The sequence below is a fragment of the Trichoderma atroviride genome, chromosome 7, assembly GCF_020647795.1.
Source record: "Trichoderma atroviride chromosome 7, complete sequence".
NCBI lineage: Eukaryota > Fungi > Ascomycota > Sordariomycetes > Hypocreales > Hypocreaceae > Trichoderma > Trichoderma atroviride.
The window spans coordinates 171831-199825 of record NC_089406.1 but is presented as its reverse complement, the minus strand read 5'-3'; the positions used below and the strand labels follow the sequence as shown (position 1 = coordinate 199825).

Sequence of the window (27995 nt, the reverse complement as noted above, 5' to 3'; positions counted from 1 at the left end):
TCTGAAGATAGTGTCACTGCACGCGTTTGGCGGCCTCACATTTGTAATATATTATTCTTACTAAACAGTATCTTGAGTGAAGAGAATTAACAAGCTTTTATTCTTTTCTCAGTCGTGTCTCTACCAAAAAGACTTAATTATAGCTCGGTGCCTAGATTAATATGGACTGCTTTAGATTGCGTGTAAGCATCCAGCGCGTACTGGCCAAGCTCTCTGCCAATGCCCGACGACTTGTAGCCGCCAAACGGAATGCCAAAATGTGAATCGCCAGACGAGTTTATGAAAACCATGCCGGCTTGGAGCTTGCGAGCTACTTTGTGTGCCCTAGCCACCCTTTGCGTGAAAACTGCGGCGGCCAGTCCATATGAGGTGTCATTTGCCTTGGCGATGGCTTCTGCCTCGGTGCTGAACTTGGAAATGGCAACGACAGGGCCGAAAATCTCCTCTTTGACGATTTTCATATCTTCCGTAGTCTATAATGCCTCGAGTTAGTGGAGTTTCACAGTAAATTGTTGATAAGACAAGAAATATGGTTCATACGTCGGCAAAAATGGTGGGCTGGATAAAGTAGCCCTTGTCACCGTGCTTGGCACCGCCATGGAGCAGTCGGGCGCCAGACTTCTTGCCCTCTTCGATGTAGCCCAATACTCTGTCGAATTGCGCTTTGGAGACTTGAGGGCCTTGGTAAGTGTCTTCATGGAAAGGATCGCCAATCTTTGAGGCGAGCTCCTTGGTTCTCTGGGTAAACTTTTCGAGGAACTTGTCGTAGATTGTATCTTGTACGCAAATTCGAGATGTTGATGTGCAAACCTAAGAAGTCAAGATTAATTATGGCGACGCAATTGAGATGAAGCTTCTATGTATAGACTTACTTGACCCATGTTATCCATGATACCGCCGTGACTCCATTTCACAGCCTGATCGAGATCTGCATCATCGAAAATGATACAAGGACTCTTGCCACCGCATTCTAAAGTAATATTCTTCAGATTACTTGCGGCCGACTTCATAATCGCCTTTCCAGTGGCGGTGCTTCCAGTAAAGGCAATCTTGTCCACGTCCATGTGGCTTGCAAGAGCTTTGCCGGCTACACCTCCGAGGCCGGGGACAATGTTAACGACACCTGGGGGAAAGCCAGCTTCGGCGACGAGGTTGCCAAAGTATAGAGCCGAGAGAGGTGTTTGTTCTGCAGGCTTCAGCACTACAGTATTTCCGCATGCTAGAGCCGGCGCAATCTTCCATGCGAGCATCATGAAGGGATAATTCCTGGCACTCTGTTAGTCGCGATATACTAACAAGTAATAGCTTGCCTCTTCAAGTTAACCTACCAGGGAATAATCTGGCCACAGACTCCGAGAGGCTCTTGTAACACATAGGCCAGCTTCGTGGGCCCCGTCTCGATTGTCTTGCCCATGATCTTATCGGCAGTGCCGGCGTAGTATCGGAAGACATTGTAGCTCTCAAGAAGGTCCAGTCCATATGCGTCGGCAAAGGACTTGCCGTTGTCGAAGGAATCAATGCTTGCCAGTAGCTTTCTGTCTCTCTCAATCAATTCGGCAAGCTTGTAGATGAGGGCGCCGCGATCTTTTGTTTCAAGCTCCGACCATTCTCCCTCGAAAGCGCGGCGAGCAGCGGCAACAGCTTTATCTATGTCGGCCTCTGACGCGCCTTGTAAAGTGATGATCTCCTCTTCAGTTCTAATGAGTATTATGTTAGGTTACACTGTTCACATAAAGCACACTCGGCCTAGAAGTATGGTTAGAGAGCCTTACGCGGGATTATAAACGGTAAACTTTTCGCCATTGCCGGCGATGAATTTATTGTCGATGAAAAGGCCAGTGGGCTGGTCATAATTGAGCCCATTGGGCAAAGAAATCTTCACGGAGGCAGTCATTTTATTTAAAGACGATAGGTTGTTACTAGAGGGAACGGATCTCACAATCGGAGAAGCAGCACAAGCCTATATATACCCTCCACTGGCTAACGAGACATTGATGTAATCACATTCGTCACTTGTAAGACAAACGACCCTTGACTAGGCTACACGCCGCGGGGAACTGTCGCCACTTAATGCTATCAGCGTCTAGATACACGCTAATTGAAGCCATCTTAGAGCAGCGTGGACTTGTGACAGACAAGCCGAAGCCACCGGAAGCTTATCACTAGTGATTATACTGCTTGCTTGTGTTACCCTGCAATTTCGCATACAAGAAGCTCCGATTTCACACAGCAATCTGATGCAGCAACTGGCCACTTTTCCTTTCAAGATTTGGTTTCGCTTTGAACAATCCACGGAGCAATTTCATTCCTATCATCTGCGTCCCATGCAGAACGACCAAGGCCTATCAATGGAGTATTACTGGGTAGAAATCGTGGAGTGGGGTCTTCCCCTCCTCGGTGCGGAAAGATGGTGGAGATGTGCTACCAGCGACTATTCCAGTTCCAAAGAGACTACTTCCATCAGGTTACCAAAGACAGTTAAACTCTTCATGATCGTGAGCTCCATATGATAATTAGCAGCCGTTCCTAGCTTAGTTTGTGTTTAAGACAGTATCTGTGGCCAGCTATATATCACAGGCCTCATCTGACTCTGATTACTCGATCACTATACAAACCCCTCGTTTACTGCCCCAACTATTTTTATTGACTTTGATGAATCGTGGAAAATAAATCTGCAACTTGCACATAAAGATACATGCTAAGATTATGGATATATTGTTATTAATTCGCAAGTCATTAAGCATTGCTAATAAGTTTCCGAGCAGCTGAGATCAATACATGCAACATGACAATTTGATGCACAATTCACTCTGCATTTCGCTACTACCAATCTTCATCCCCAAGAACTTGTGTATGCCCAGCACTCTAGGACTTCTCAGCCTCCACTGTCACCACCTCATCAGGATGTTGGCTGTAAAGGATTGCGTTGAGGCCAATTTCGTTGTTGATCTCCTCCATGCGCTCAAAGTCTGCACGCGCGGTACCTTCGCTGCCAAAGATGATGTCCTATAGTAACAGTAAGTATCGTGGCTTTTGTAGATTTGGACGTGATGAGGTATCTTACCATCTCTTCTAGGGTTAGACGCTTGGTCTCGGGGACGAAGAAGTAGATGAACGCAGCACCAAGGTACGTGAGGACTCCGAAGAGGATATAAGTACCATACGTGATGCCTTGCAACATATCAGGGGTGACTTGACCAATGCTGTGAAAAGTTGGATTAGAGGCTGAATGCAAGTTTGGATAGCTGCATGTCGACTTACATAAAGTTGTTCATCCAGTTGCTAGATGCGCCCAGCGAGACACCATAGGGTCGAGTGCTCAATGGCCAGATCTCGGCGATGATGATCCAGGCACAAGGTCCCCAACTGTAGCCGAAGTGAACGACAAAGAGCCAGACCATGGCAATGGCAGCCCAACCGGCAGCCTGGTGGTTTGGCCAGTCCTTGGAGTTCTTGGCAAAGAGAATGGCGATGATGATGTGGCATGTAGCCATACCGATGGCACCGGTAATCAGCACGGGCTTGCGTCCAATTCGATCGACCCACAGCACGGCTGGGACTGTGGCAACGAACATGACGATGCCAACCACGCCGGTGGCAAGCAGAGAAACGGTGTTGTCGGTTTGTCCGAGATCCTGGAAGATGGTCGGGGCGTAGTAAAGCACGGCGTTGATTCCTGTCCACTTCCAAGAGTGTTAGTATTCCTCAGCAAGGCGGGCGTAGGACGGTTCGTAGTCTTACCTGCTGGAAAAACATGGTGATACTGGCAATGGCACTACGCTTCAGCATGCTCCTTGAGGTAAAGAGAGACTTGATGGCAACAAATTGAAGCTTGAAGTTGTTCCACACAGTTTGCTCACGGAGCTGAGGAAACTGCTCGGCGATGCTTCGCTTTTCAAACAGAGACTGAGCCTTGATTTCCAGGAATTCGAGTTCAATCAGCTCGTGGTCAATGGGAAGACCTCGGAGGGTTGAGAGAATCTGTCTAGCTTCGCCTTCGCGGTCGTGGTGAACCAGCCAACGGGGAGAGAATGGCATAAAGATCATGCCGACCAGGAGACACAGGCAGGGGAAGATCTGGAGGCACACGGGTACAAGCCAAGATGCGTCGCTCTGTTCGCCAAGCAAGGTTCCGCCAATGTAGTTGGTGCCGCTAAGATACGTTAGTGCTGCCGTAGATGTAGGTGTAATATTTTGTTGTAAAGGACATACTAATCAATCCAGAATGAAACCATGATTCCAAAGCAGATGGCGAGCTGTTGGAGGGCAACAAGGGCACCTCGGACCTCACTTGGCGAGTTGTCAGCTATTTCGTGATAATTTTGGGAAGTAGATATCAAACTTACGGAGGAGCTACTTCGGAGTTGTAGATTGGTACAATCATAGACAAGCTTCCAACTCCCATACCGCTGCGTTGCAAGTTAGTATAAATTCATATCCATATCTATTGTAAACTCGAATGAAAACGTACGTGACGAATCGGCCTCCGAGAATGGCGGGGTATCCGGCTTGGATGGAGGATGCCTGAACAACAACACCGATAATGAAGATGCAGCAGGCAACGATGATGCCATATTTACGGGAGATGGCCTCGGCCATGAAACCAGAGAACAGGGTGCCGAACCAGGCACCAAGTTCCAGGATGGCTGTCAACCAACCCTTCTTGGTCTGGCTAGCATTGGGGTCGAGAGGATCGTACGCTCCCATGTCTAGACAATATGTTAGTCAAACATTCGACCTTATACTGCTGTAAGTTCACGGATGAAGTAAACGCTACTTACGCTGTTTGAAAGATGGCATGGCAAGAACACCAGAAAACATGCCCTGGTTGTAACCATACAGCACACCACCGATACAGGCAAAGGCAGCCAAGCTGAAGACACGAAAGTTCTTGACAAGAGCGCGAGCTCCGCTGTTGCCCATGAGGGCCTGGCGGCGATTCAACGCTGCATTGTAGATGGCAGCGCCGGAGTCGCCTTGGACGCCCATTGTGAGGACGAGAGATGGGGACGTATTTCCTTTCTTCACTTGTTGCAAAACAAAAGAAGATTTAGGATATCGAAAGGAAGAAAAAAGTAGATGATGGAAAGAAGAAAGAGGAGGAGGAGGAGGAGGAGGAGAAGAAAAAGGCAGAGTCCGGATTGAGCCCTGTTACATCCTGCAATACGACCCTGGGAAGCAGAGGGCCATTACTACTTTATAAATGATTTGTCTTTTCGAGCTCTTGTCTCCATGTACCCGACGGGCAGGGTCATCTCGAAGAATCAATGCGATATTCACCCAAAGCGCGTGGTGCCCTCGGCGCTACGGCAAGGAGCGCTCTGGCCATTTAGCCTAAATAGCCGCAGCCTTGAAATATCCCGTAGCTCACGAGTGGCTCACCAATATCGAGCCGACTAACAGACTGACAGGGGCCGTCGTCCTAAAGGAATAAAGAGCGGCGAGGAAAAGTGTTAACGGTCCGACTATAGTCACCCGTGGCGACCCTATGCGGCGAGTTCCCCAGATCAGAAGATAATCTGAGTTTTTCCCGGAGTACTCAGCCCGCTTCGGCCAAGCACTGTCTGGAGGAAGATGAAGGGTAAGGCTGGGAGAAAACGTCAAAATGCTGCAGCTACATAGTAGTAGGAGTACCTAATAATACTAGACTAGCCCTTTTCCCATTCTAATATCAACATGACGATGTAGTGGGTAATGAAGCTGAATCTCCAGCGGGAGGATAAATAGCATGTCTGGGCTACCGCTAGACCAGCGGAGCATGTACATGTAGCCCATCTGCAGCAGTCCGGATCAAGTTGGAGTAGCACCTATCAGCAATGTCACTTCTGCAGAGCAGTTCCTCATGGTGCCGTAGCAACTACCACCCCAAGTACACGTATTGGACCAACAGCTGGGTTACCGGCTTACACGCCCTCCGCGTTTCTGCTGGATCGCGATTCCCATTTCCCCAAAGCAGTGGAGTTTAGCTGTCTGGCAAGGCGAATGAGATTCCCCAGTTGCGGCAATATTACCCCACAAACCCACACCCGCGAATGGGGAAGCCTTGTCGACTCAAGGATCTAGTAGTGGTAGTAAAGCCCACTCCAACGAATCCACGAGGCGGCTATATTAACCGGAAAGTATGGGGGTGTGTCTATGTGGCGCCCAATACGGGATCAGCCGCTAATATGCTCTGAGAGTCATCTGCTCCGGGCAACTCATCCGGGATGGGATGCCTCGAGCCGTAACCTTGGCATTGGAAAAATTCCACGTTTTGGGCGCTGGACACTCGGTGAAAGCTCCGGCTAAATGCATCACCCCATCATTCAAGGATGGCATGATTCGTGGGCGTTCAACGGCGCCTTTTTTTTTTTTTCACCTCTAGCTTGCTGTGTGACGGTGAAGGAAACTTTTATTTTGGGATATTATCATGGAGCTCGGCACAAAACCAAGTTCGAATTTCTCTGTCAGTTGGGCCGTGAGCTATTCTCGTGCTTCGGCAAACAACGCAAACACTATAGGAATAGACACAATCAATAACCGCCCCCCTAGCGCCATGCTAAATCGTTTTTTTGCCTCCTTTTCGAAGTTTCCTGGGATATTCCTGATTGAAATGACACATATCACGCGCCCTTTGAAAATATTTTCACATGTCCTACTATCAGCTACAACTGGCTGTGGCCTCTAGGATCCTCCCAGCAGCCAAGCATCCATCTCCCACTCCATACGTTGGTTCATAAAAGGGTTCCCTAGGGTTTCCAAGTCTATCAAAGACGGGTCGATGCCCAGCATGCCCTGCCCGCTTAGCAGCTCGTCAAAGTCCAACGGAGAGTCGCCCAGTGCAAACGGGTCGGCTTTGGCCCCCGGGAAATTCAGGCCCCATGCATCTTGCTGCGTAGGTGTAGTTGTGGGCAGAAGGGCTGGCTCTGTTGGCTCTGTTGGCTGCGTGGATGACAGGGTCTGTTCTGCATCCGGAACCGGCGTATGGCGCTCGCTTTCTGACGGAGTCTTTTTGGATTGGGCCAATTCTTCTTTCAGCTCTGAGAACCGGATATTCTCCACCAACGTGGCGTTGCTGAGGTTCAGATCCAGGTTCAGGAAGAATCTCAGGTACTCAAGCGGGCTGTAGTCAATCAGCTCGATGAACTCGGTGACCTGAGACGCCTTTCCGGTCATGAATCGGGACTGAGCCGCGTCTGTCAGTCGTCGAATAATCACACACATGGCGTCGACTCCACCGAGCCGCCGGTGGCATTGCTTGACGAGATTGATCAGGGAATGCAGTTGCTCTTGGTGCATTGCCGCCCGCGAGCTGACAACGCCACGGGATAAGATCTTTGCGTTGAGAATCTGCACCAGGAGGGGCATGGCAACAAATGCAACACTTTGACGTCCAGAACGAGTTAGCATAAAGCATTCATGCTCACGGGCAGGGGTTAGAATGGTGAGTGGTGGCAGTATAGGTTAATCTTACACGCTGACGGGCAGATATTGCGCCAGTCCAAGCTGCACAGGGTTGGAAAGGTGCTTGATTAGGTTGTCGACGGCATCGCGAACTTGGTCGCTTTTGCCGGCAAGCAAGGGGTACGGCCCTTCGCCATTTGCGTTGTCGGAGTCGCGAACGGCGTAGAAAATCTCTTGGTGGTGGATGGCCAGTTTTGCAGCGCTGAATCAGCCCCTGTCAGCGTTGTCTTTATGTTTGCTGTATTACCGCATGTGCAGAGTGTTGCAGTATTATATACCAGCATCTCACGGTGATGGGTAGGTGACATTGGGACTTACAAGTAGTATATAAACATCAGATTAGTCTGTATGATGACAAAATGTGGCTGGACCCCTGGCCGATCTCCATTGTCTGGGAACTGCAGCCTGGTTTCATCATGCCATGCTTGCAGCTGAGCCATGCAATTCGCCATTGCTTGATGATCCGTCCTGGTCGTCTCGCTATCGATTCCGTCTTCTGAAATCGAACATAGCCGGAGCACGTCTGTCATGATGACGACCAACTTGGATATCTGATTGAATATGTCGAAGAAACGCCGCTTTGCTTCGGCGTTATACACGCGAGAGCGGTGGATTTCGTTTTCAAAGTCCTCCAGAGTCAGCAATGGATACTTGCCAGGGATCCGCATCGTCCGATGAAGAGCCAGCGCGAGGGAGCGGTCGCGAAAGTAGCAGCACCACCATAGTCGCCGAAGCAATCTCCGTGTTTTGGGGAGGATATTTTGCGTGTGCTGGCTGGCATGCTTCGACGACAAGTGATGTGCTCGGAGGGATTTTGCGTGTCGAATGGCTGTGCTCAGCCATTCTGAGTTTGCTTTCGTAAGACCTAGCCGTAGACCGCCGGGCCAGAATGTGAGCAGTATCGCCACTTGGCCGAGAGCAATGGGATTTGACTCGATTTCAAAGTCGTATAGGATCTGTACAAAGCATCGTTTCGCAATCTTAGCAGTGTTCATTGCAATGGCGTGCTTGGGATAGGCTTCAGACCTTGGTCTTCTTGTAAAAGGCCTCTGCGGCTGCCCTTGGGTAGGGGAAGCCTGCTGCTTCTGCAACAGCTTCTGGAATGAACTATTGAGTGTGTTTGTTAGAGATTATAGCATGAACATTATACGAAGGATATGTAGGACTCGAGGCTCACGGCACACGCAGCGAAGACCATCGCTTGAAACAAAAGTAGTGGGATCTTTTCTCCATTGGAACATGAGAAGGAATCCCAGAAATCACCCTCATCAAGTAGCGGTACGATGGGATGTGTATGGAGGAAATACATGCGAACTAGTTCGTTGAGAATCGGCATAGGGGGAAGCTCGAAACACCCATTCAGCTGCATAAACCGAACATCCAGCGCTGAGAGATGGCCCAGGTCGGGGGTTGCGATAAAGGGCAGCGTGTCATAGCTATTGTATCCGCTGCCATTGGCCGCCGCTCTCGATGAATTTGATCCAAACCGACCCGACTTCGTTTTGCCGTTGTGTACATTCGCGATTGCCGAGGCCGTCTTTGGCGAGAATCCGTCGAGGTCGATGCAGTTGCTTTCGTTCGATCGTTCGTCGCTATGAGGGCTGGTCGATGATCCTTTGCCAAACGGCGGCACTCCGTTCAGTCGCTTGGCCCATTGATCTATGCTGTCGATGCCCGAGGGCTTCTCGTCTGCGACTCTCGTCGATAGGCCTTCGATCACCGAGCCGCCTTCACGGTAGGCCGAGATTTTCGAATCTGACAGCGGTCTTTGGCCGCCCACAGTCAGTCTGATGCAGGAACAGTTCGCAGTCACGGTCGCCATACCGTTTGGATTTGCGCTCCTGAATGGCGCATGTCTGGTGGTCAAGCTGGCAGTTCAAGCAGGGAACCCCTCGCAGCGTCACATCGCAGCGAACTTTTCTCTGGCGGCAGTGAAGACAAGCCTTGCTGGCGCGTCGTCGCGGCATTGTGTTGTAGCTAGCAGGGCGAAACTAGCAGCAGAACGGCGAATAGAAATCAAAGAGAAAAAGATAAGAAACAAGTTATAGACCGTCGCCGATAGACGAGAAGCAGTGTGTGGATAGAGAAAAAGGGCGCCCCATGACGTGGATTGGATTGGACTGCTCTCTTCCACTAGCTATTCGAGTAGCTCCTTGTCCGTCGACCCCGGTTCCCCAGAAAATTGTTCGAACTGAGTGCCGTCCGGTTTGCTCCCCCGCGTACGCGCATTTCGGGACTTGACTATAGCTGAGCTCCGCAACCTCCCGTCTGTTCCGAGTCTAACATCCGACGGCGGGGAATGAGAGCAGTTCCAGTTACTTGAAGTAAGCGTCATGTTGCTGCACTAACAGCAAGCAACTCTTACCTAATACCGGTCAAGACTACATGTACTGTATCTTGTGGTCCTCGCCATGTAGACTATAAGGCTGCGGGGTTGGTAAGCAAGTTTGGATCTGAAGGCATTGCGTCGCAGCCTCGAGTCAGTTTGCAGCTGTAGTGATCGAATTGTTTGATCAATGGTATTCCATGGAGATTCCGCCTGTTTCTGAGAAGCTATTCGAATGTATTGCTCAAAGGATACACCTCAAGTGTTGGCGCTGGCGTTCCGATTCCGGTCTTGCCATCATAGCTTGCACAGTCTTTTTCTCCGAGCCCGCGAGAGAGCGAGCACGCGAGAGCGACTTTAGTCTCTCATGCTCAAGGGCTTTTCCTTGGCTAATTATGCGCATATTAAATGTCGCATTGGCCTGTCTTCATATGTCAGCTTGTATACTATATTGCTTAGGGCGCAGGAACATTTTCCAAATATGGTACCAAAGCTGCTCCTTACTCTGGCAACATGCGCCCACACACTCTTATGAGCTCAGAGATAGGATTTTTCGTGTATCTCTTGCATTCTGAGAGACTTCCACAAGTGCGAGATGGAACTTTGGCAACCTCGCGCGCGCAAGAATTGACTGCCAAAATCTCACCCGAAACTTGGTAAACAGAGAGCATCGAATAGATATACCTGATGCAAAATATGAAATGCAGTCGAAAGGACAATGCGAGATAGTAAGATGATCCAATAGCTGTGGCTCTGAATATGCCAAAGACTATTGTAAATTCTCATACTGCTTCTATATATATTAGTAGTAGGCTCTCTTTGTTTCGAGAAACGATTTGCAAGCACTCGTAATACAGACCTACTGGATGGTCTCCAGTGGTGGCAAGCCTCGAGCGGCTCTTTGGCGCTCACTGATTATTACTAAACGCGTTTCCATCGATTCCCCAGATTCTCTCGTCGGAGGCGTAGAGCGGGGATTTGGTGACTCGGAAGCGTTCCGAACAGCGTATTGATACCTACTAGTAACTAGCAAATACTATCCGTAGCTCACAAAAGAGCAGCTATTTTACAACAAATGACCCCACAATGACCTCGGTATTTGAAGTAGTAATCATGAGTTATAAGTCAACGACTTTGATATAACGAATGTCTTCTCAACGCAAATATCAGATTTTAAATTGGAAAATGAAGAGGAACCAAGTTACCATCAAATAAGGATTCAAGAAACATTAACCTTAATAATAAAGGTTCTGCAGAATACTAATCACCTGTATATCCTCAGGCGCTAAGCAGCTTGACGCAGAGAAGCAAGTCTTAGCAAGAGTAAGTATTACCTCGGTAAAAGCCCACTCTAACTCTTCAGTTACAAATTCGCAGTCCTATTCTATAAGCATTACATAATTCATTGTTATGATAGCATTGTAGGAAGATTTATAGCCTGATTATTGAATCGCACCTGCTTTTTAATACTATATGTTACTAAAGGAGAGGTCATATAGATCGAAGATTAGATACATGTACTTGATCACCCCAACAAAAGACTGTCCCCGTATTCTTGCTAAGACTCTAAGGATCAGCTTGGCTAGGCATATTATACAGCGTTGGATTCACAGGACAGTGGTTAAAATATATTACCTTTGACTGTGGTGGAAAACCCTGACTCATAGTCATACAGCATCACCATCTTAAAACTCAATATATTTGTAGTGTCGTAGTATACATCAAGGTACTGAGAAACACAGTTGTGGCGAGATGCATAGGCTTTTCAACGGGTATAAACGAAGTGATACTGTACATTTCCACAAACATAAACTTGACTTACATAGTGCACACATATCCCAAGCTACATGGTATAGGGCGCCAAGATGACCACATATCGACTCCAAGTGTTCCTCTTCAAAGGAACACTTAGAAACCTTTCTTTTTGAGGTGCTTATTCCATCGACTGATGACCCTGTCTCGCTCTCGGGGAGTTGCATTCCGAAAGGCTTCAATGCCTTGTCGTAACCTGATTAGAATGACTTCGGCCTTACAATTGGTGAGATGATGCTTTTGCAGCTCCCTTTCCACGCCTTTGAGGGTATAACCAGGTAAACCAAAGGTTGCTACGCCAAGATTAGTAACTTGTTGTCAAGTCCCTTTGAAACAATACTATAGCCTAATTCATGATTACTGAACAAAAGGATTGGCAGGAAAGATTACTCACAGGCACCCAAGTTGGAGAAAAAGCCCTTTGAGCCTCGCCATACGCCTTTTCCAATTCCTTTAGCACCCTCTTCATGAATGCTTTTGTAAGGCCAGACAACCACCCCGCTAAAGGCCTCCCACATTCCCAGCGTAAATTCTTTGCCGGCTGCCGCAAGACCGCTTTCAAGATCGTTAATCTGGTCTCGGCGACGAACTTCAACCCCAGCAAAGCCAACCGAGGGGTAGTTGTGAAATCCGTTTGCAATGTTGTAAAAGAAAGCTACGGGAACTTTTAGGGTCACTTTGGTTAACTCGGAAGCATATCGGCCCGTCGCACGAGTTAGATAGAAGATGCGGCCATTTCGACCTCTCTCTCGAGCAAGCCAAGCCGCTTTTTGTTTATCATATAGGGTTGGCGCTCGAATAAGGGTGTCGATGTCGGCGTTGTTGGTCTTTATGGATTTCCTCGCCACTCTCGAGGCGTACAGCTCCATTTCTCTGCGAGAAAAGGTGGTGGGATTGATTCGACGACTCGGAGATGTCCCGTTGCTTGCTATGGATCCATTCTCAGTCTTCTCCGCCCATGGATCAAGCCATGACTGCCTTCTGCCTTCTGGAGGCGCAGGAGCATGTTTGGGTCGAGATTTTAGAGCATGAGTGTAGTCGAACGTTGCCGTGGTGTAGTCCATCATGGGGCCAGTGAGTGCGGATACAAAGCCCACGAGAGGATGCTCAACGCCTTCGTCGACGTACCAGTTTTTGCGTCGTATAAGCTCCAGCTCAGGGGGCTGTATTAGCCCGCGATCAACTAGACATGCAACAGCAAAGCCACTCAAGCGTGTCCTCGTCTTCTTGTGCCAATGAGTAGCCAAGCGCCCGGGGCAAATCTCGCATTCGTACTTGTCCAGTCCGATGCGGTCCTGGAACCTCTTGGCAGTATCTTCTGCACCATTTTCTTGCGAAATTTCCTCCGCCATTCGTTTTGCGGCCTCTTGAGCCTCGGGCGTCAACGCAAAAGTTATGCTCTCGGCCAAGATTTCCTTTGTCAATGCTTTGAACGCCACTGGTTCTGGTCCAGCCCCAGAGCGCGCAATCATCTTCCCCCAGAAAGGCTGGTCGCCAAAGAAAGGGACAATGACGGTAGGTCGCCCAGCTGCGATTCCAGCGGCAGTGGTTCCGGCGCCTCCGTGATGGACTACTGCTGAGACACGCTGGAACAGCCAGTCGTGTGGACAGTTGTCAATCAAGTAGATTTCTTTTGGGACTTCGCACTTGTCTCCCACGCCACTCCACCCTCTGCTGATAATGGCACGAACCCCAGCCAGCTTCACGGCTCCGAAGATGAGCTCCGAAAGAGCATCGGGATCCTCAACGACAATAGACCCGAAACCAATATATATGGGAGCGGGACCGTCCTCGAGAAAAGCTAATAGATCGGGCGGAGGTGTGTAAGAGCTGGCGAGGGGCAGGAATGAATATCCGGCGATGTCGATGTGCGAGCCCCAGTCAGGTGGCTTAGGTATCAGAGACTGGGGCCAGAGATAGGTAAATGGTACGCGGAGTCTGGACAAGAGTTGGTATCCCCACATGACGCTGATGGGATCCAACGCAAGCTTGCGGCGAAACTTGTTGATCAAGTCTCCGAGACTAGCAACGAGAGGAGAGTTAGCAAAGGAGGATGCTGTTGTAGCTCATATATACGACAAAGACTTACCCTTGCCACATCAACAACTCCATCACGACAAAAGAAAGATAGTTGGCTGTCTTGGCATCTGCACCTGCGTAGTTCATCGAGGCCAGTGGATGCGGAAAAGCCGAAGTGGGAGAAAACGGCATTGTGAAGACCATGTGCAGCGGGATCCCTAGCTTTTCGGCGCAGTGTATATGTGCAATGGATGGCGGGTTGGCGATGATGGCGTCTGCGAGAAAGAGATCCTCCACGTTCTCGACATCTGTAGCCCGGATAGGTTCTCCCATTCCGTTGCCTGCTTCGGTGCAGCCTCGCCACGCTCCGTTTATAATCTCCCACATCTCTGCCCTTCGTTTCCCAATGTCACCCGCCCTGACGCTTTTTCGATTCGGAAACAGCCCCGGGTTCCTCACCATGTAGGACATGAGGGCCTCGGGATCGCCGCCAATGGAAAAGAACTCGACGCCCTGAGCCTCGACAAAGTCTTTGAAGGCGGGATGGGTGCAGATGCGCACTCGATGCTCGTACGGGGGCTTGGAAAGGATCTGGGCGATTGGGATGAAGGGCTGGACGTCGCCGCGGGAACCGACTATGAGTATTGCAATGTTCAACGGCGGGCGGAGGCCCCCTGTTGACTTGCGTCTCTCGCATACGGGATCAGAGCAGACATCGTTCTTCACGCGTTGTGATGCCTTTTGGAGGTCCTTGCACCAGCTCACCAGGCCCCCAGTATCTGTTTCGAAGCATACTTTGAATCTTCCGTCGCATCCGTAACATCCTTTTTCTTCTGGTGCCACGGGTGCCACGTCTTTTTTTAATCCTTGATCAGCTCCGACATGGGGAGCTGTGGCCGATCGAGTCCGACTGAGCAGCATTGCGAATTCACTTGCAGGTCCAAACAGAGAGATCAGGCCGCAATCTGCTGTCGTCTGGGCGTTTTGTTAGAGGGACCATGGTCAGCTTAGAAGACTGTCGAGGTAATGGAGGGAAGATATGTAGGGCCATGGCTAGATCCCGGAGCTGTATCGCGCCCGATCAGCGCTGTGCATGACAGCTTTGTCTATCCGGTAGATCCGTCAGCCACTGGGAAAGTCTTGCTTGCGTTTGGTCCAGCTATATGACGGTCTGATGCAGCTTCACCGATGCAAATCGCCACCTTGGACCTAAAACGGTTTGGGCTTAGACGCCACGGGCAGTAATATACTTCATTTAGCAGCTTGACGCAGCTTTATTGGGCGCTTCTCCATATGTACGGGAGCTGAATTACAGAGCAATAACAGGCCTGTCTTGAAGGCAAAACTTCATCTTTATAGCTGCCGATTGGTCTTTGCAAAGTTGCGAGTCTCATATTGGGTGCGCAACATACAGGCTACGGTATAATAATTAAATGCGACAATGGCATTGCATAGGTGAATCACCTGAAGTGGGAACAAAAACAAGAGATGTGCCTTGTTAAAAACGAGTGTTATAAACTGAATCCAAGGCAGAACCTAGTTTGGTCTTCGGTTTGCCTGAAGAAGAAGAAAAACCCTATTTTATATCCGCCTTCATGTATTATATCCTTCTTTCAGTAGCTGTATTCAACTGAAAGAATTCCGTACCTTTTCCTCCATTCGTATGATGTTGGTGGCTGCAATAGCCCGTTGCCCTGGTAGTAAGAGCAAATGATGTTAGACATCTGCTTCATATAAGCTAACTGTAAGCTCTGGAAAGAGCCAAGTAACAGCGGCATCGCAAAAAGCTCTCTGAAGAAACCTTTCACATCTTCCACTTCCTGACAAGCTTTCCATCAGGTCCTACCATTGCCTCTACTCTCACCCATATGACTGCGACAGATGCAACAAAGAGGCAGGCCATTGTAAGCAGCGTCATGCCTTCGTACGACCTCGCAGGGCTACCCGTAGAATGGCTACGGATCAATACGCCGCCAACCGGGGTGCCAACAAGAGAAGCCATGCCTCGTACCATGTAGAGCACGCCGTTAACAGAGGCAAAGTTCTGGATGCCAAAGAGCTCCACCAAACTTGCAGGAAACAGAGCCACGTACGCACTGGCAAAGATGCCGTAAAGAACCGTGAATGTGATGAACAGGCCTTGAGATGTTTCCAAATCGCCAGCTATCGTCGAAGGGAGCCAAAAACAAACAGTCGCAATGGCACTGATGATGGTGGTAATCACAAGAGCATTCAACCGTCCAATATGATCTGCCGCGTAGCCGATGGCGATCTTTCCAATGGCATTGCACGCGTTGCTCAAGGCAATGAAGTTTGCGCCGGCTGTGTCGCTGTAGCCCAGAGTTCTCGCGTAGGTGGCGAAGAAGAAGAGCGGAAGATAGTAGACGGCAGACTGAAAGACGGCGCCCAGTGCTTGAGCAGCAAACCGGCGTGTTCGTGCTACGCGCCAGTCGACAATCGGCACCTTGAGGATGCCATCCATGTGGCTCGTCCTTGCATTGTTTTCCATCTGGATACGAGCCTTCGTCTCAGGCTCCCAGTCCAGGGCAAAGCTCGCCGCAACGTTGAGTCCAAAGGCGATTCCTCCAGCAAGACGCATGGCGTTTCGATAGCCCATAGAGTCGATCGCTGCTTTCAGCGCAGGAGCCCAAACAAGGCCTCCAATGCCGGTGCCGGATGTGATTATTCCTAGAGCAAGGCCACGGCGCTTAGTGTACCATGTGGGAGCAATTGTCACGGCAGTCATGTAGCTCATGCAGGTGCCCAATCCCAGCAGAACCCCTTGCGTGACTTCGAAATGCCACAGAGACTTTCCGAAGCTCGCGAAAATGAGCGAAGCCGAGAATATGACGGTACCAATAAGAGATATCAACCACGGCGAGAAGCGCTTGGCCCAGGCGACCACAAACGGAGCGCCGATGGTCATGAGCGAGATGGACAATGTGCCAATAAGATCGATCAGCGCGGGCGATGCTCCGGTAAAGGGAGTATCCGGTTGCTGCGAAAGGGTTTCAAACACGGCTTGGAAGATGCCAAAAGCAAAATTAATACCGCAGCAGGTGAAGACAATCGTAAACGAGGCGACGGTGATGATAACCGCTTGCCTATAGGAAGGATTAGTACCTGCTGGGAAGAAATGGGGAAGACTCATCGTGCCGGAAAGTTATGGCCAATTATACTACTCATGAAGCGTACCGGTTCGAAGGAGATGGCGTTTCGGAGGTCTCTGCGGTAGCGATTGATGGCGGGCGTGCAGATTCGACTTCTTCGTTGGACGGTCCATGCCGGTTACGCTGAGTCAATGAGATGGCATCTTGAGAAAATCGGCCATGGGACGAGATCGTCTTATCCGTCGTCTGAGTGATTGTCGACATGTTTTCAAGCGTATGGTGCTAGTAAGTGCAATTGCATAGACTGGTAATATACGATGAGAGTTTAATCAAGGCAATACCAGGCGGAAGATGTGTGGATGGAATGGAGAGTACGGATATATATACTAGAATTAAAACAGCGAAGACCGGAGAGATTATTAGCTAATAGTGAGAGTGTCAAGCTATGAGTCAGGATTACTAGCTTCATGCGGCAAAGAGAGTCGGACAATCCCCTTTCCTTAAACTTTTGCTTTGTGTATCATCCGAAATAGGTGTTTATTTAGCATTCCGCGGAGATGTTCTATCAGGATGGAGGTGCATATTACAGGAAAGAGATGCAGGGAGTGGTAAATCGGAGTCCGAAGCGTTATCCTAGCGCCGATGGAACAGGTATGACAACAACGCGTTATCAATCTAACGCTTATTGACGGGAATATGGCATCCGGATTTTGCGGAATTTGGACCGCTGTCGGAAGTCTTTTTATTGTGTCTTTCTGTCATTGCAAGGCGTGGCTATCTCACTTGGGTCGTGAATCCTGTAATCGTTTCCTCGGGTAGTAAGATTCTACCGAGGTAATTGTCGTCATGATATATATCTCTTTCAATTTATCCAACTGTGAGCAATTATTATTCCTTTGATACTGCAGCCAAATGGGAAAATACTACATCTCTTCATAGTTGCTCTCTGCAAGCTGAATTTGACCCACCTAGAGAATGAAATATGAAGAGAGTTGTGTTCGTCAAGACCGCTATCAAGAGCTCTGCTTTCTTTCTCAAGAAGAGGCCATTAAAAATGCTGTGAATTAACGCGTGATAAATTGTGAGCCCAGTAACAGCTATTAATCATATTCCGACTCCTGCAACATATAAAAGTTGGGACTACACCTTCGGGCGTACGGTATCACTTATGCTCGTATTCGTTAAGAGCTTCGTTTAACTCCACTTATCCCGTTGCAAAATATTCATCGACTGGAGAAAGATACTCCTTTTGGTTCACAAGGCGAGGAAAAAGACTGAAGGTTTCGTGGGGGCTTGCGGGGTCTACGTTTTGACAATTTGTCTGACTGGTAGGAATGCTGAATGGTCATGTAGACATATGGGCATCAGGCAATTCATATCAAACATGGCTCGTAAGGGTAGTTTCCCAAATCGTGTAGCTGGTATGACCTAATATGATGCTGTATCAGTACTAATTTGAGTATTTTGCGACGATATGGGGTGCTAGTATGGCTTTATATCGTTCGTTGGCATAGTGAAACGAGCAAAGAGCAAACATCCTGCCTTTAAAAGTCTTTTGATACAACCAGCCTGCCAGTAGCTAACATGTTATGAAAGCACAACTGGATTCGGCAAATTATTGCGGGTAATTCAGTCCAGTCGGAGTTCCGACCTGCCTTTGAGCTGGTTGTTGGCATTGCCCTTATCGAAGACAAATTATGAATGCTTAGGTCCGATATGTGAGAATCGCTGCGTTGTCACGTAAAAGCAATTATTTTACCAAGGTGTTCTTAATCTCTTCTCCACGAGACTGATATTTTAATTCATTGAGATAACAAAACTTACTGACTTGATATTGAGCAACTGAATACATTATCCACTGGTAGTCGACCCCGACATGCTCGATTATGTAAAAGGAGCTATCGCACCTTACCTTGGCACCAAAGCATTTTAGGAGAGCGCGCGCTGACCGTACACGTACACGTACATGTATCCATATCTAGATTAACCCAGAACTCAATCTTTCCTTTTGGCTCATTCGATTTCATCTCTGGCTAGGTATATAAAGCCTTTCTGCGCCTTGATGCGGAATTCCGCTCGCAGCGGAGACGCCAGTACGGCACAGTACCGTATTCACGCCCACATCAGTATTATATGTTTTTGTTCGTGATTTCGAGACTCTCTATCAATTATAAAAAGGTGCGCAATGCTTGCATTGGCATAAAACTGGCGCCTCATATCCATAAGTATGGGGTTATAGCCACTCAGAATTGTTTGTTCATCTTGCATAGACCTCCAAAGCTGGTATACATTGCCAGATTTCAAGACCATGCTATCTCAAGTACTGCGCTTCACATTTCCGCTAGGATCTACCATATCCTCAGCAGCGTTCTTGAAGCTGCGCCAAAGCATTGCCGCAGCAGGTGCGACAACTCAATACTATGGCTATACCGCACCTACAAGAGTCTTGAGTCTGCCTAGAAAGCGCCACGAGGTGTGCTGGGTGATTCGTAAGTATTCACAAATCGCAGAAAAGAATATGTGACAATTATCTGATTTGTGCGACAATCAGAATGGCCTGAAGAGTTGCGTGATCGTAGTGCCGTGACGGAAGGGTTAGCTGTGACTGGCGTTACAGACGCGACATCCTTGGAATTCGAATTCGACGATGCTCAGTTGGAGAATCTCGTCAAGGCTCTTGAAGCTCCCGTTTGCGAATTTGTAGGTATTCATCCTTCAATACTCTCTCTGCCATCTTCACCAATTGCTTCACATACCTCTTTGGAGTCGATTTGTTTGCAAATTTACGCTCCAACTTTACTGACAAACATGTAAGGCATGCATACGACTGAGAGACGACGCCCCATTGGAAAATGAAGCTCTACAAAAGTCAATGCATAAAACATATGTCGACACTTACCAAATCCAGGGATTTACAGGCGGCTATTGGGCATATGCGATTAATACAAATGAGACTACAGGAGTATCTTGCTTGGCCCCAAGTGAAGACACTGTCCCTAAAGCACACCGAAGGCTCGGGGTTTACTACCTCGGGTGGGAGAGTATTGAGGTAAGGTCAACCTTATATCAACAAATGGCATTTTACAACATTACATTTTCTGACAGAGTCTTATTAGCTCCACGAGGACGGAACCCAAACTGAAGCATTTTCAGAGGAAATAAACAACTTGCAGCCATACTTTGGCCCGGGATCGGGAGCTTGGTATGCTTTGCTTCGCCAACATACATAGGCGGTTCTTTGATGAGTTATATGATCATAGTGATGCCATCTTATGGCTCCCGATGCTGCCTAATAAAGACTGGTGGACTTGATCGGGAAGTTCTTTTGGACCTCTCCATGTTTATTATGAAGACAGAATGAGGGCAACTCCATCCAGTATAGGTTAACATTTTATATTCGACCAATGAACAAAGCTACAAATAGACTTTTTTTTTTTCAGGTATACATTGGTTTATCTAACCTTTTAGGGACCCCATCAATGGGAAAGACTGTGTGAATGCATTCTAAGTTTTGTTAACTTCACGATGTATCTACTTTGCCTTTCCAGTATGAGTGGCTACTAGGTATAAGATTATATTTCTTTTTCCAATTGTAAGAACTTATCTTTTCCCCAGTTATGTCTAATTCATGTTACAAAAAAATACCATCAATATCGAGGAGGAATTTCAGTATGATTTCAATGTTGTAGTCTAGGCTGATCTAACTCAAGATATCTCGACTTATATAAACACGTATTCTTTTCCACACCATAACGCTACCATTTCTTTGACCAATCAATATTTGTATTTAAAATCAGAACGGCTACCGTAATAGCGACGCTCTGTTACAAGACCTGCGTTAGGTAGGAAATGTAATAGCAGGATGTTGTGCCATAGGTAGTATTCGCTCGCCGACCTTCCTCTTGGAGGATCATCTGCTGAACTAATTAGCTGGCCACGGCGCCTAATTTTCCAAGCCTTCGTCGGCAATTTGCTAAATAGAAGCCAGCAAAATTTTCTTCTCGTAGGAATAACTCTGGCGCCACCGCGGAATGATGGTCCGAGATAATTTGACTGCCCCGTAAAAAGCAGTATATAGTTATTCTATACTCAACCAGACTACATGAATTGAACAAGCAAATCACAATGTTTCCCAAGATTCAGAGACCGACAATGCAATTGGAGATGTCACTTTTAACCTCCATGGAATAACATCTCACGGGTTGGTAAGTGAGGTACTGGAATAGTGGCTGGCTACATGTTCCTAGCAAAGAGGAAACGCCACTAGAATACGCCCGAAGTGTGAATAGATCAATGCCTAGTGCCTAAATGAAGGCACGGAACAAATTATCAAATGTTAATAGCATTTCTTTCTGTTTCTGCCTCTCTTTCGCTGATTCCATCTCCTTTCTTCGTCAGATGAAAGAGTCGTTCTCCATTCTGCTGAATCTGCACCCTCTCCCGTGATCCATTTTTACCAGCAGTGGTTTCGGCTAAAACTTACACAACTCGGGTACCGTATGCATCGTTGGATAAACACAGTGGTAGAGGGAATCTTTGAACTGGTCGAATAGGACAAGTTGGAGACATGTACGAGATACGTACACGTAATAAAAGGCAGCATTTAATAATCGGCCACGTAAACTTTTATATAAAGTTGCGGACTTGATGCTGATTCATACCTTTGTGTGTATGCATGTTGCCGTCTAATTTGGGTCGCCCACCAGAAAACTGCTGTTTTCCCTCCCCTGCAAGGACCGAGGTCCTTCCTCGTGTCAGTACCACATTGCTGCCTCACAATCATATGAAATTTTTATCGCTCCAGGTGCAGCGCTGCTGCAAGTTGGCAGCGCTCTGCTGTACCCCGAGATGGATGTAAGAACGCTGGTGCCGTTTTGGTAGGGCTCGCTGCGATCGGCGACTTGGGACCACAGCAATGACGAAATGCGTGGGGAAAAGCGTCGAAGAAAACGCCTGGCCTCTGCGATGGTCGCTAGCAAGCAAGTTCTCTTGCTTATACGTGGATATGTACTTTGTATAGTTGGCTCGAGTCAGCGGCCTTTTTGTCACTAACAGGCACAGATCTTCCATGGTGAGAAACAAGCGGGAGTGATGATCAAATCCTATAACTGGTGCCGCACAACTGCTCAATGTATGCATCTACCTATACGCAAACGACCTATTTTTGTACATGTGTCGTCAGAGCAGTTCTCTCCGATACGCTCTATCTACGTCAAACATCGGAAGGGATTTAGGCGTCAGTCTTGGCTTCCAACTCAATCTGCAATAACGGTTCTCGGCCATGGGAGGGATTCGCCCCGGGGCGGGCGCTAAAATGCTTGGTGTCTGAATGTTTCTCTTCCAAAGGGACCAAGACAAGGCAAAGACAGCGCCGCTCCACAGAATTACTCGCAACGTGTTGCCACAAGTGCAGGCGACCCCTTTCCCCCCCGAAAGCACACCAGCTCACGATGAACATGTGGACGCCATCGAGTACCATTACCCTTAACGAGCAATCCCCGAGGGATAGTATATGGTGTGCTCCTTATTACCTACCTATGTGCTATAACAGACGCTTAGATGCGAGAATTATGGAACCTACAGTATTGTAGACTGGAGCCTTGTCAGCTCTAATGTCTAGGATCTTTTGGCGTCGCGCAACACTGGAATGCTACCCGCGGCTCATCGCCCAGGGAGCAGCACACTTGAACTGAAGACATGGATAAGGCCAGTGTGTACTCTTGGATTCCCCAAAGCCTCATGTCGATAGTCCTCCAGCATAATACTGAGCCTCATGCTGCTACCACTGCGAGTGCGATAAAATCGTCAGTTCTGCCCAAAGCATCTACCTACATGTACCTCGCGTGTACCTGCATTCAGCAGCAATTTGAGGTGTGGAGCTCGTAGTCCCATGCAGAGTCCAAGTAGCAGCACGGCCCTCTCCCTCCGTCTCAGGAAGGCCCGTAGCAGCCCCTTTTTGCCGACTCTTCGCCTACACGCTCGTGTCCATTTGTTTGCACACATCAGGTTAGAAAACTGCCACCGCCATTTATCATAATGGGAAGCGAAAGGCTTCATCTCGGCCGGGACTCGCGCCGGCCCACAGCAAAGGCTGGAGATGGGCGACGGCGTCGACAAACGGCCCAGGTCGCATCCACACGTGTGCCACTGGCGATGCTACGGGGTGCCAAACATGTATGAATGGAGATGTTGCTTCTTGGAGGTTCAGAGGTCACTTGTAATGCCACTTTACAGCATACATGTAAATATTGTTTGTGTGTTGTCGTCTTCGGCTTGATATTAAACTACACCTAAGCAAGAGAAGATAGGACGCTAGCTGCTGCGCCTTGTAATGCTCGACGTTGGCTTGCGGCAATTATGCAGCTGAGATGTAGATGCATAATTAAGTCGACTCATTCAACAGTCTGTTGGCACCTGACTGATGAATTGGAGACACCGCTTGTAATCAATAATTGATGATTCCCTTGTTCTGGTCAACGTCAGTCAAGAAGGCTACAGCACCATCAAATACCCGCTTGCGTGGGGGAGCCAAGACATCCCGAGCCTGCTCTGGAGATGCGCGTATCGACATTCAGCCTGTACGGATGGATGGGCTAGCGGAATGTGCCGAGAGCGCAGTTTGGCACCGTCAGAGAGCCCGAATTGCCTGGGTATACTTGCGATGTTGATGCACGAGTGCATGTATTTGCCGAGGTGTCGAGTGTTTAGACATTCCACCCCGACGCTGGTGAGGCTTCATTTCGGCAGTCAAATACGAAATAGACTGCGAGGCAGATGGATCATGGACGTATCTGGCCAGCAGGAGTGTCTTGGTGAGCAACGAGCATTGAGATCTTGGCGTTGCTACGAGCTGAGCCGCCATGGCGTTGTGTAAAAATAGCCTGCATACTTGTGTCTATTCTCATGCCTCACAGAATCGCCCAGTAAGAACGAGCACCGTTTAACAAAGCACGCGACACACACGAGTCTCTGCCCAATCAGCCGCGCCACCGACGGCGATCCTGCTGTTGAAGCCCACTGCGGTCCATTCTGCGCCTCCTGACAATCGCCTCCCAGGGCGTGCTTCTCGAAGCCACAGCGAGCTAGCCGGGGGCTGAGTTGGCGGAGTTTGCCCCAGGTGCGCCGTTCCAAGGCCTGGCCCCCCCTTCCTTGGCTGCATGTTCCCAAGCAACTAAAACTACAGCGCCTGCAGCAGCGCTTCAGCCCCGGAAGCCCCTCGTCAGAGGCTCCAGTCGCCTCTCCACACCCGCCAGGGGCTGGGCGCATCCCACTGCCGCTGATTCGCGCGACCTCGTGCGCCGGCGCCGGTCTAGTGCGTCTGCCTTGTACCGCTACCGCTGGACCGCTGGGCCACTCCACTGAGCCCGTGCCGCTAGCAACCGCCTGTGCTGCACGACTCTCAGCGCGAGAGCCTCGTGCTCGTCCGTTCTGCTCCTCCTACTCCAACCATCCTCAGCTCGCAACGCTCCTTTTTAGTCGACCGCTCAGCTGCCCTCCACTCCTTCGGGCTTCGTCGTGCGGCTCGTGCCTCATCTCCAGCGTCTGTGCTCTCGTTCCTTTCTTTTTGCGCCTAGCCGCTGCTCACTCTCGCCTATCGAGCCGGACCCTTTCGCTCCCTGCTTGCTCTGCTTGCTCTGCTCTGCTTTGCTTTGCTCTGCTCTGCTCTGCTTGTATCGACTCTCTTCTCGTCCTCGACCTCGTCCTCGTCTCTCTCTGTCCAATACCTCCTCATGAGAGTCTGCGAGCAATCACTCCTCGAGTCGCTTCCTCACACTCCAGGCACGGTCCGCCAAGGCCAGCTGCTGTGCGACTCTCCTCGAATCTAAAATATTCTTTCCTTCTTCCGAGGTCGACTCTGTTTCCGCTACCAGCATCTTATCATCATTTACTACTCTGCATCTCCTTCTTCTCCTTTCTCTTTTCTTGTCGCTCCTCTCCTTGACCGAAACGGCGATATCGAGACGAACAACTTCCGACATCTACCACCCATCATGGAGCCGCCCGCTGGCAGTCGGCTCGATGCCTCGCCCTCTCCCATACGCCCTGGCATGACACGACGTGTTGCTTCTGCCATCGCTAGCCGATTGACACGCCGACGCTTCTTTTCCAACTTTGCTTCTCGTCTCGCAAACCGGCGCTTTGCCTTTGCTGTCGCAACCGTCTCCATCTTCAGCGCCAAGGGCGTCCACATCTACACACATCTGTCTTCATTACCAGTCGTTCACCTGGTGCGGTGGGGCTATTCGTTTTTTGCTCAAGATGCTGCGCTTCTCGTGCTCGTGCGACTGCTGCTCGACCCGTGGCTGGTGGAGGGATCTGCCTGGCTTCGACGGGTGACGATGACTCTGGCGTCCATCATCATCGCATATCTCATCACGGTGGGCGTCTTGACGGTATCCTTTTTTGCAGTCAGTGGCTCAGAGATTCACTGGCGCAACATTGGCTTGGCGGGTGATGCGTCGTCCCTCGGCATGTTTCTGTCTGGTCTGGCGTCCTTCTTGTTTGTGCTTGCCACCGTCCTCTTTGTCGCCTATGTCCTGCAAGATATCTGCTACAAGACCGCGGGTGTGGCCACCGACATTCTCAAGTGGCCCATATCGTTTGCTCTGCGTAAATCAGGCGCGCCGACCACTTACTCTCAGGTGCCACAGCTCGACATTGAGCTTGCCAACAACTACGACGAGCTGGAGGAGGAAGAATTCTGCAACATGAAGAGCAAGTCATCAATGGTGATTCTAAGGCGATTATTCTATCTCTTCATTGGCTGCGCGCTGCTTACCCATGTCATTCTATTCATGATCCGGCCAAACGAGAGTGCCTTGAACTTCTTGTCCTGGACACCCGCCCTCTTGCCTTTCGTCGACTTCAGCTTCTCGTCTCCTAGCCTGGATCACTTGGAGCCTATTCACGGCACCGGCATTGGGCGCTCGTGGGACAACTACACCGCTCTGGCTGCCCCTGCCCCGTTCTCGTGGCTGCCTGAGAGGCCTGTTCCTGGATTTGGGGACTGGTACAAGAACGACGAGCACTACAGTGCCGACGCAGATCCCCTCAAAATCTCAAATTTGGAAGAGAAGCTGCTGCCAGCCCTGCAAGGCAAGCTGGGGGACGTTCCAATTCGCCACGTTATGCTCATCCTTCTCGAGAGCACCCGAAAAGACGTCTTCCCTCTGAAGAAGGATGGTGTTGTCTGGAACCGCCTAGCAAACTCATATAGCAACGGCACGTTGCCAGAGGAGACCCAAGCTGCACTGGCAAAACTAACGTCCAATGCCAACTACATCACCGGTGATTACGACGATGGCTTTGAGCACCAAGAGAAGAAGAAGCGTGGCGGTATCAGCTTTAACAACGTCTTTACCACCGCCACCTACACCATCAAGAGCATTGTGGGCACAATGTGCGGCCTCACGCCGCTCATGGCAGACTTCAATCTCGAGTATCTTCACCACTTCTACCAGCCATGCCTGCCCCAGATTTTCGAGGCTTTTAACCGACTAGACCACGATGACTCTGATGACCGTGACGACCATGGCCCCTATGGCCCCCTTGGTCATCACGGCCCCTCTGGTCACCACGGTCCTCCTGGTCACCATGGCCCTCCTCATCCCCACGACGGTCCTCCTCCCCACGACGGTCCAGGTCCTCATGAAGCCCGGAATTCTGACGATTTCACACTGTTCAAGTGGCGTTCTACATTCATGCAATCCGTAACCAAAAACTACGATAGATATGTGCCTCTCTTGTCAAAAATGGGCATCTCCCCGGAAAGCCTGGTCTCCAAAGAATATCTCAAGAGTCCTTTTGCCAAATTCGGCCGCGTAGATCTACCAGACGTCAACTACTTTGGCATGGCTGACATCGCCGTTGAGGACTACATCCGGGACGCGTTTGTGCAGGCCAAGAAGAATGATGAGCGAGCATTTGTCACACACCTGACCAGTACAAGCCATCACCCATTTGCTATTCCAGCCGAGGAGAAATATACACCCCTAGGAAACGGCTTGGACGATATCTCACATTATCTCAATGCCATCAGCTACGACGACAGATGGCTAGGCAAGATTATGGATATTCTTGACGACGAAGGTGTTGCGGATGAGACTCTTGTTGTCTTGGTCGGCGATCATGGCGTGTCCATGCCGGAAAACAACATCTTGGCGCCCTACTACAATCCGAATGTTGGCACCCTACGCGTACCTCTTGTTCTTTCTCACCCGAAGCTACCGGTAATCGACGTTGATGATGCGGTGATTTCATCGCAAATCTTGCCCACCATCCTCGATCTCCTCCGCGAAACAGGCTCGCTTTCCGAGTCCCAGTCGCAAGCCGCATCCGATTTGGTCCAAAACTACGAAGGACAGTCTCTGATTCGCCCACTTCACGCGTCGTCTAATGAAACCAGCCAGGGCAACTGGCAATTCACCGTCATCAACCCGGGTCGCGCCATGCTGAGCATCCGCGACGCTCGTCACTCCGACTGGCTCCTCATCGTGCCCATCATCGACAATGTCGAGTGGCAGTTTACGAATCTAATGACAGACCCAACCGGAGCACAAACGCTGCTCGGTTTCGATTTTGTTAATTTCATGTACAGTGTTGAGAAATCACATGGCGTCGATGCCGCGAAATGGATCGAAGAAGCTGCATTTATGGCCCGCTGGTGGGTCGAAGAGAATGGAAAGCGATGGCGTTATGGGCCTTATGCCACCTAAACAGGCATATGTTTTTTCCTTTTCTTTCTAACGCCTTTTTTCTTTGATATCATATTTTTTTACTAGCTTTTCTTGATGTACTGATATATACTTGGGACGGCATTAAAACTGGCGTTGATACAATACACAGCGGACGGCATATGTCCTTTGAACTTTATTACAAAATTTATTACTTTAATATTTTCTGAACTAAATATATTGTAAAGATTTGCATTTTATCTCCACCTAGAGGTTAGAACCGGGAGAGAAACCCCATGATGGCAACATGAGGCAAAAGGCGTGGTGTCTCTTTTGCAGTTTATGGAGTAAGCCGCGATATCCCGTTTCAAAGTGTGATTGCATTCGACAGAGTCTGCGAGGTTGCTTGTACTGACTTACTGCAGAATGCGCATTATTTGTATTGGTTTTGTTTTGTTTAGCTGGAAGTCTGCAACGGAAAGTCTGTTCTGCAGCACATAGGCCAAGCATAATTAGGTAAGCTAACAATGACCAAACGTCATGGCGGTCCCTAAATCACCAGCTTCTCTGGTGCTGCGGAGAAGGAAGCTGTTCTTAACCAACACTTTTGAT

At 49.3% G+C, this 27995-nt stretch overlaps 7 protein-coding genes across 9 annotated transcripts; 2 read left to right on the top strand and 5 right to left on the bottom strand.

Moving 5' to 3' along the window:
• Positions 1–25: 25 nt before the first annotated feature.
• On the bottom strand, positions 26–1977 carry TrAtP1_012050 (uncharacterized protein). The gene is made up of 5 exons (XM_014090496.2): positions 1773–1977; positions 1329–1697; positions 873–1266; positions 541–810; positions 26–473 (listed from the first exon to the last, which is right to left on the bottom strand). Exons 1-5 carry the CDS (start codon positions 1892–1894, stop codon positions 138–140), a joined length of 1491 nt encoding a protein of 496 aa, XP_013945971.1. The 5' UTR covers positions 1895–1977; the 3' UTR covers positions 26–137.
• Positions 1978–2865: 888 nt separating this feature from the next.
• On the bottom strand, positions 2866–4989 carry TrAtP1_012049 (uncharacterized protein; the record flags this gene model as incomplete). The annotated part of the gene is made up of 8 exons (XM_014090034.2): positions 2866–3006; positions 3065–3203; positions 3262–3683; positions 3742–4153; positions 4213–4290; positions 4347–4409; positions 4472–4709; positions 4782–4989. 8 exons carry the CDS (start codon positions 4987–4989, stop codon positions 2866–2868), a joined length of 1701 nt encoding a protein of 566 aa, XP_013945509.1.
• Positions 4990–6380: 1391 nt separating this feature from the next.
• Positions 6381–9619, bottom strand: TrAtP1_012048 (uncharacterized protein). Its single transcript, XM_014090497.2, has 6 exons — positions 9268–9619; positions 8621–9209; positions 8470–8550; positions 7762–8399; positions 7454–7645; positions 6381–7363 (listed from the first exon to the last, which is right to left on the bottom strand). Exons 1-6 carry the CDS (start codon positions 9408–9410, stop codon positions 6664–6666), a joined length of 2343 nt encoding a protein of 780 aa, XP_013945972.1. The 5' UTR covers positions 9411–9619; the 3' UTR covers positions 6381–6663.
• A 1602-nt stretch (positions 9620–11221) lies between these two features.
• On the bottom strand, positions 11222–14809 carry TrAtP1_012047 (uncharacterized protein). 2 transcript variants are annotated; one of them, XM_014090549.2, is made up of 4 exons: positions 13671–14809; positions 11976–13603; positions 11405–11874; positions 11222–11327 (listed from the first exon to the last, which is right to left on the bottom strand). In XM_014090549.2, exons 1-3 carry the CDS (start codon positions 14519–14521, stop codon positions 11678–11680), a joined length of 2676 nt encoding a protein of 891 aa, XP_013946024.1. In that variant the 5' UTR covers positions 14522–14809; the 3' UTR covers positions 11222–11327; positions 11405–11677. The 2 variants fall into 2 exon arrangements, with proteins under 2 accessions (XP_013946024.1, XP_065971471.1); XM_066115373.1 differs by having other exon boundaries at positions 11405–13603.
• Positions 14810–14975: 166 nt separating this feature from the next.
• TrAtP1_012046 (uncharacterized protein) lies at positions 14976–17052 on the bottom strand. Of its 2 annotated transcripts, XM_066115371.1 has the most exons (2): positions 16757–17052; positions 14976–16704 (listed from the first exon to the last, which is right to left on the bottom strand). In XM_066115371.1, the coding sequence occupies exon 2, from the start codon at positions 16524–16526 to the stop codon at positions 15405–15407; it is 1122 nt and encodes a 373-aa protein (XP_065971470.1). In that variant the 5' UTR covers positions 16527–16704; positions 16757–17052; the 3' UTR covers positions 14976–15404. The 2 variants fall into 2 exon arrangements, with proteins under 2 accessions (XP_065971470.1, XP_065971469.1); XM_066115372.1 differs by having other exon boundaries at positions 14976–17052.
• A 1457-nt stretch (positions 17053–18509) lies between these two features.
• TrAtP1_012045 (uncharacterized protein) lies at positions 18510–20352 on the top strand. Its single transcript, XM_066115370.1, has 5 exons — positions 18510–19199; positions 19262–19410; positions 19526–19759; positions 19827–20152; positions 20346–20352. Exons 1-4 carry the CDS (start codon positions 19019–19021, stop codon positions 19938–19940), a joined length of 678 nt encoding a protein of 225 aa, XP_065971468.1. The 5' UTR covers positions 18510–19018; the 3' UTR covers positions 19941–20152; positions 20346–20352.
• Positions 20353–24090: 3738 nt separating this feature from the next.
• TrAtP1_012044 (uncharacterized protein) lies at positions 24091–27635 on the top strand. Its single transcript, XM_014090500.2, has one exon. It carries the CDS (start codon positions 24702–24704, stop codon positions 27423–27425), a length of 2724 nt encoding a protein of 907 aa, XP_013945975.2. The 5' UTR covers positions 24091–24701; the 3' UTR covers positions 27426–27635.
• Positions 27636–27995: the final 360 nt, after the last annotated feature.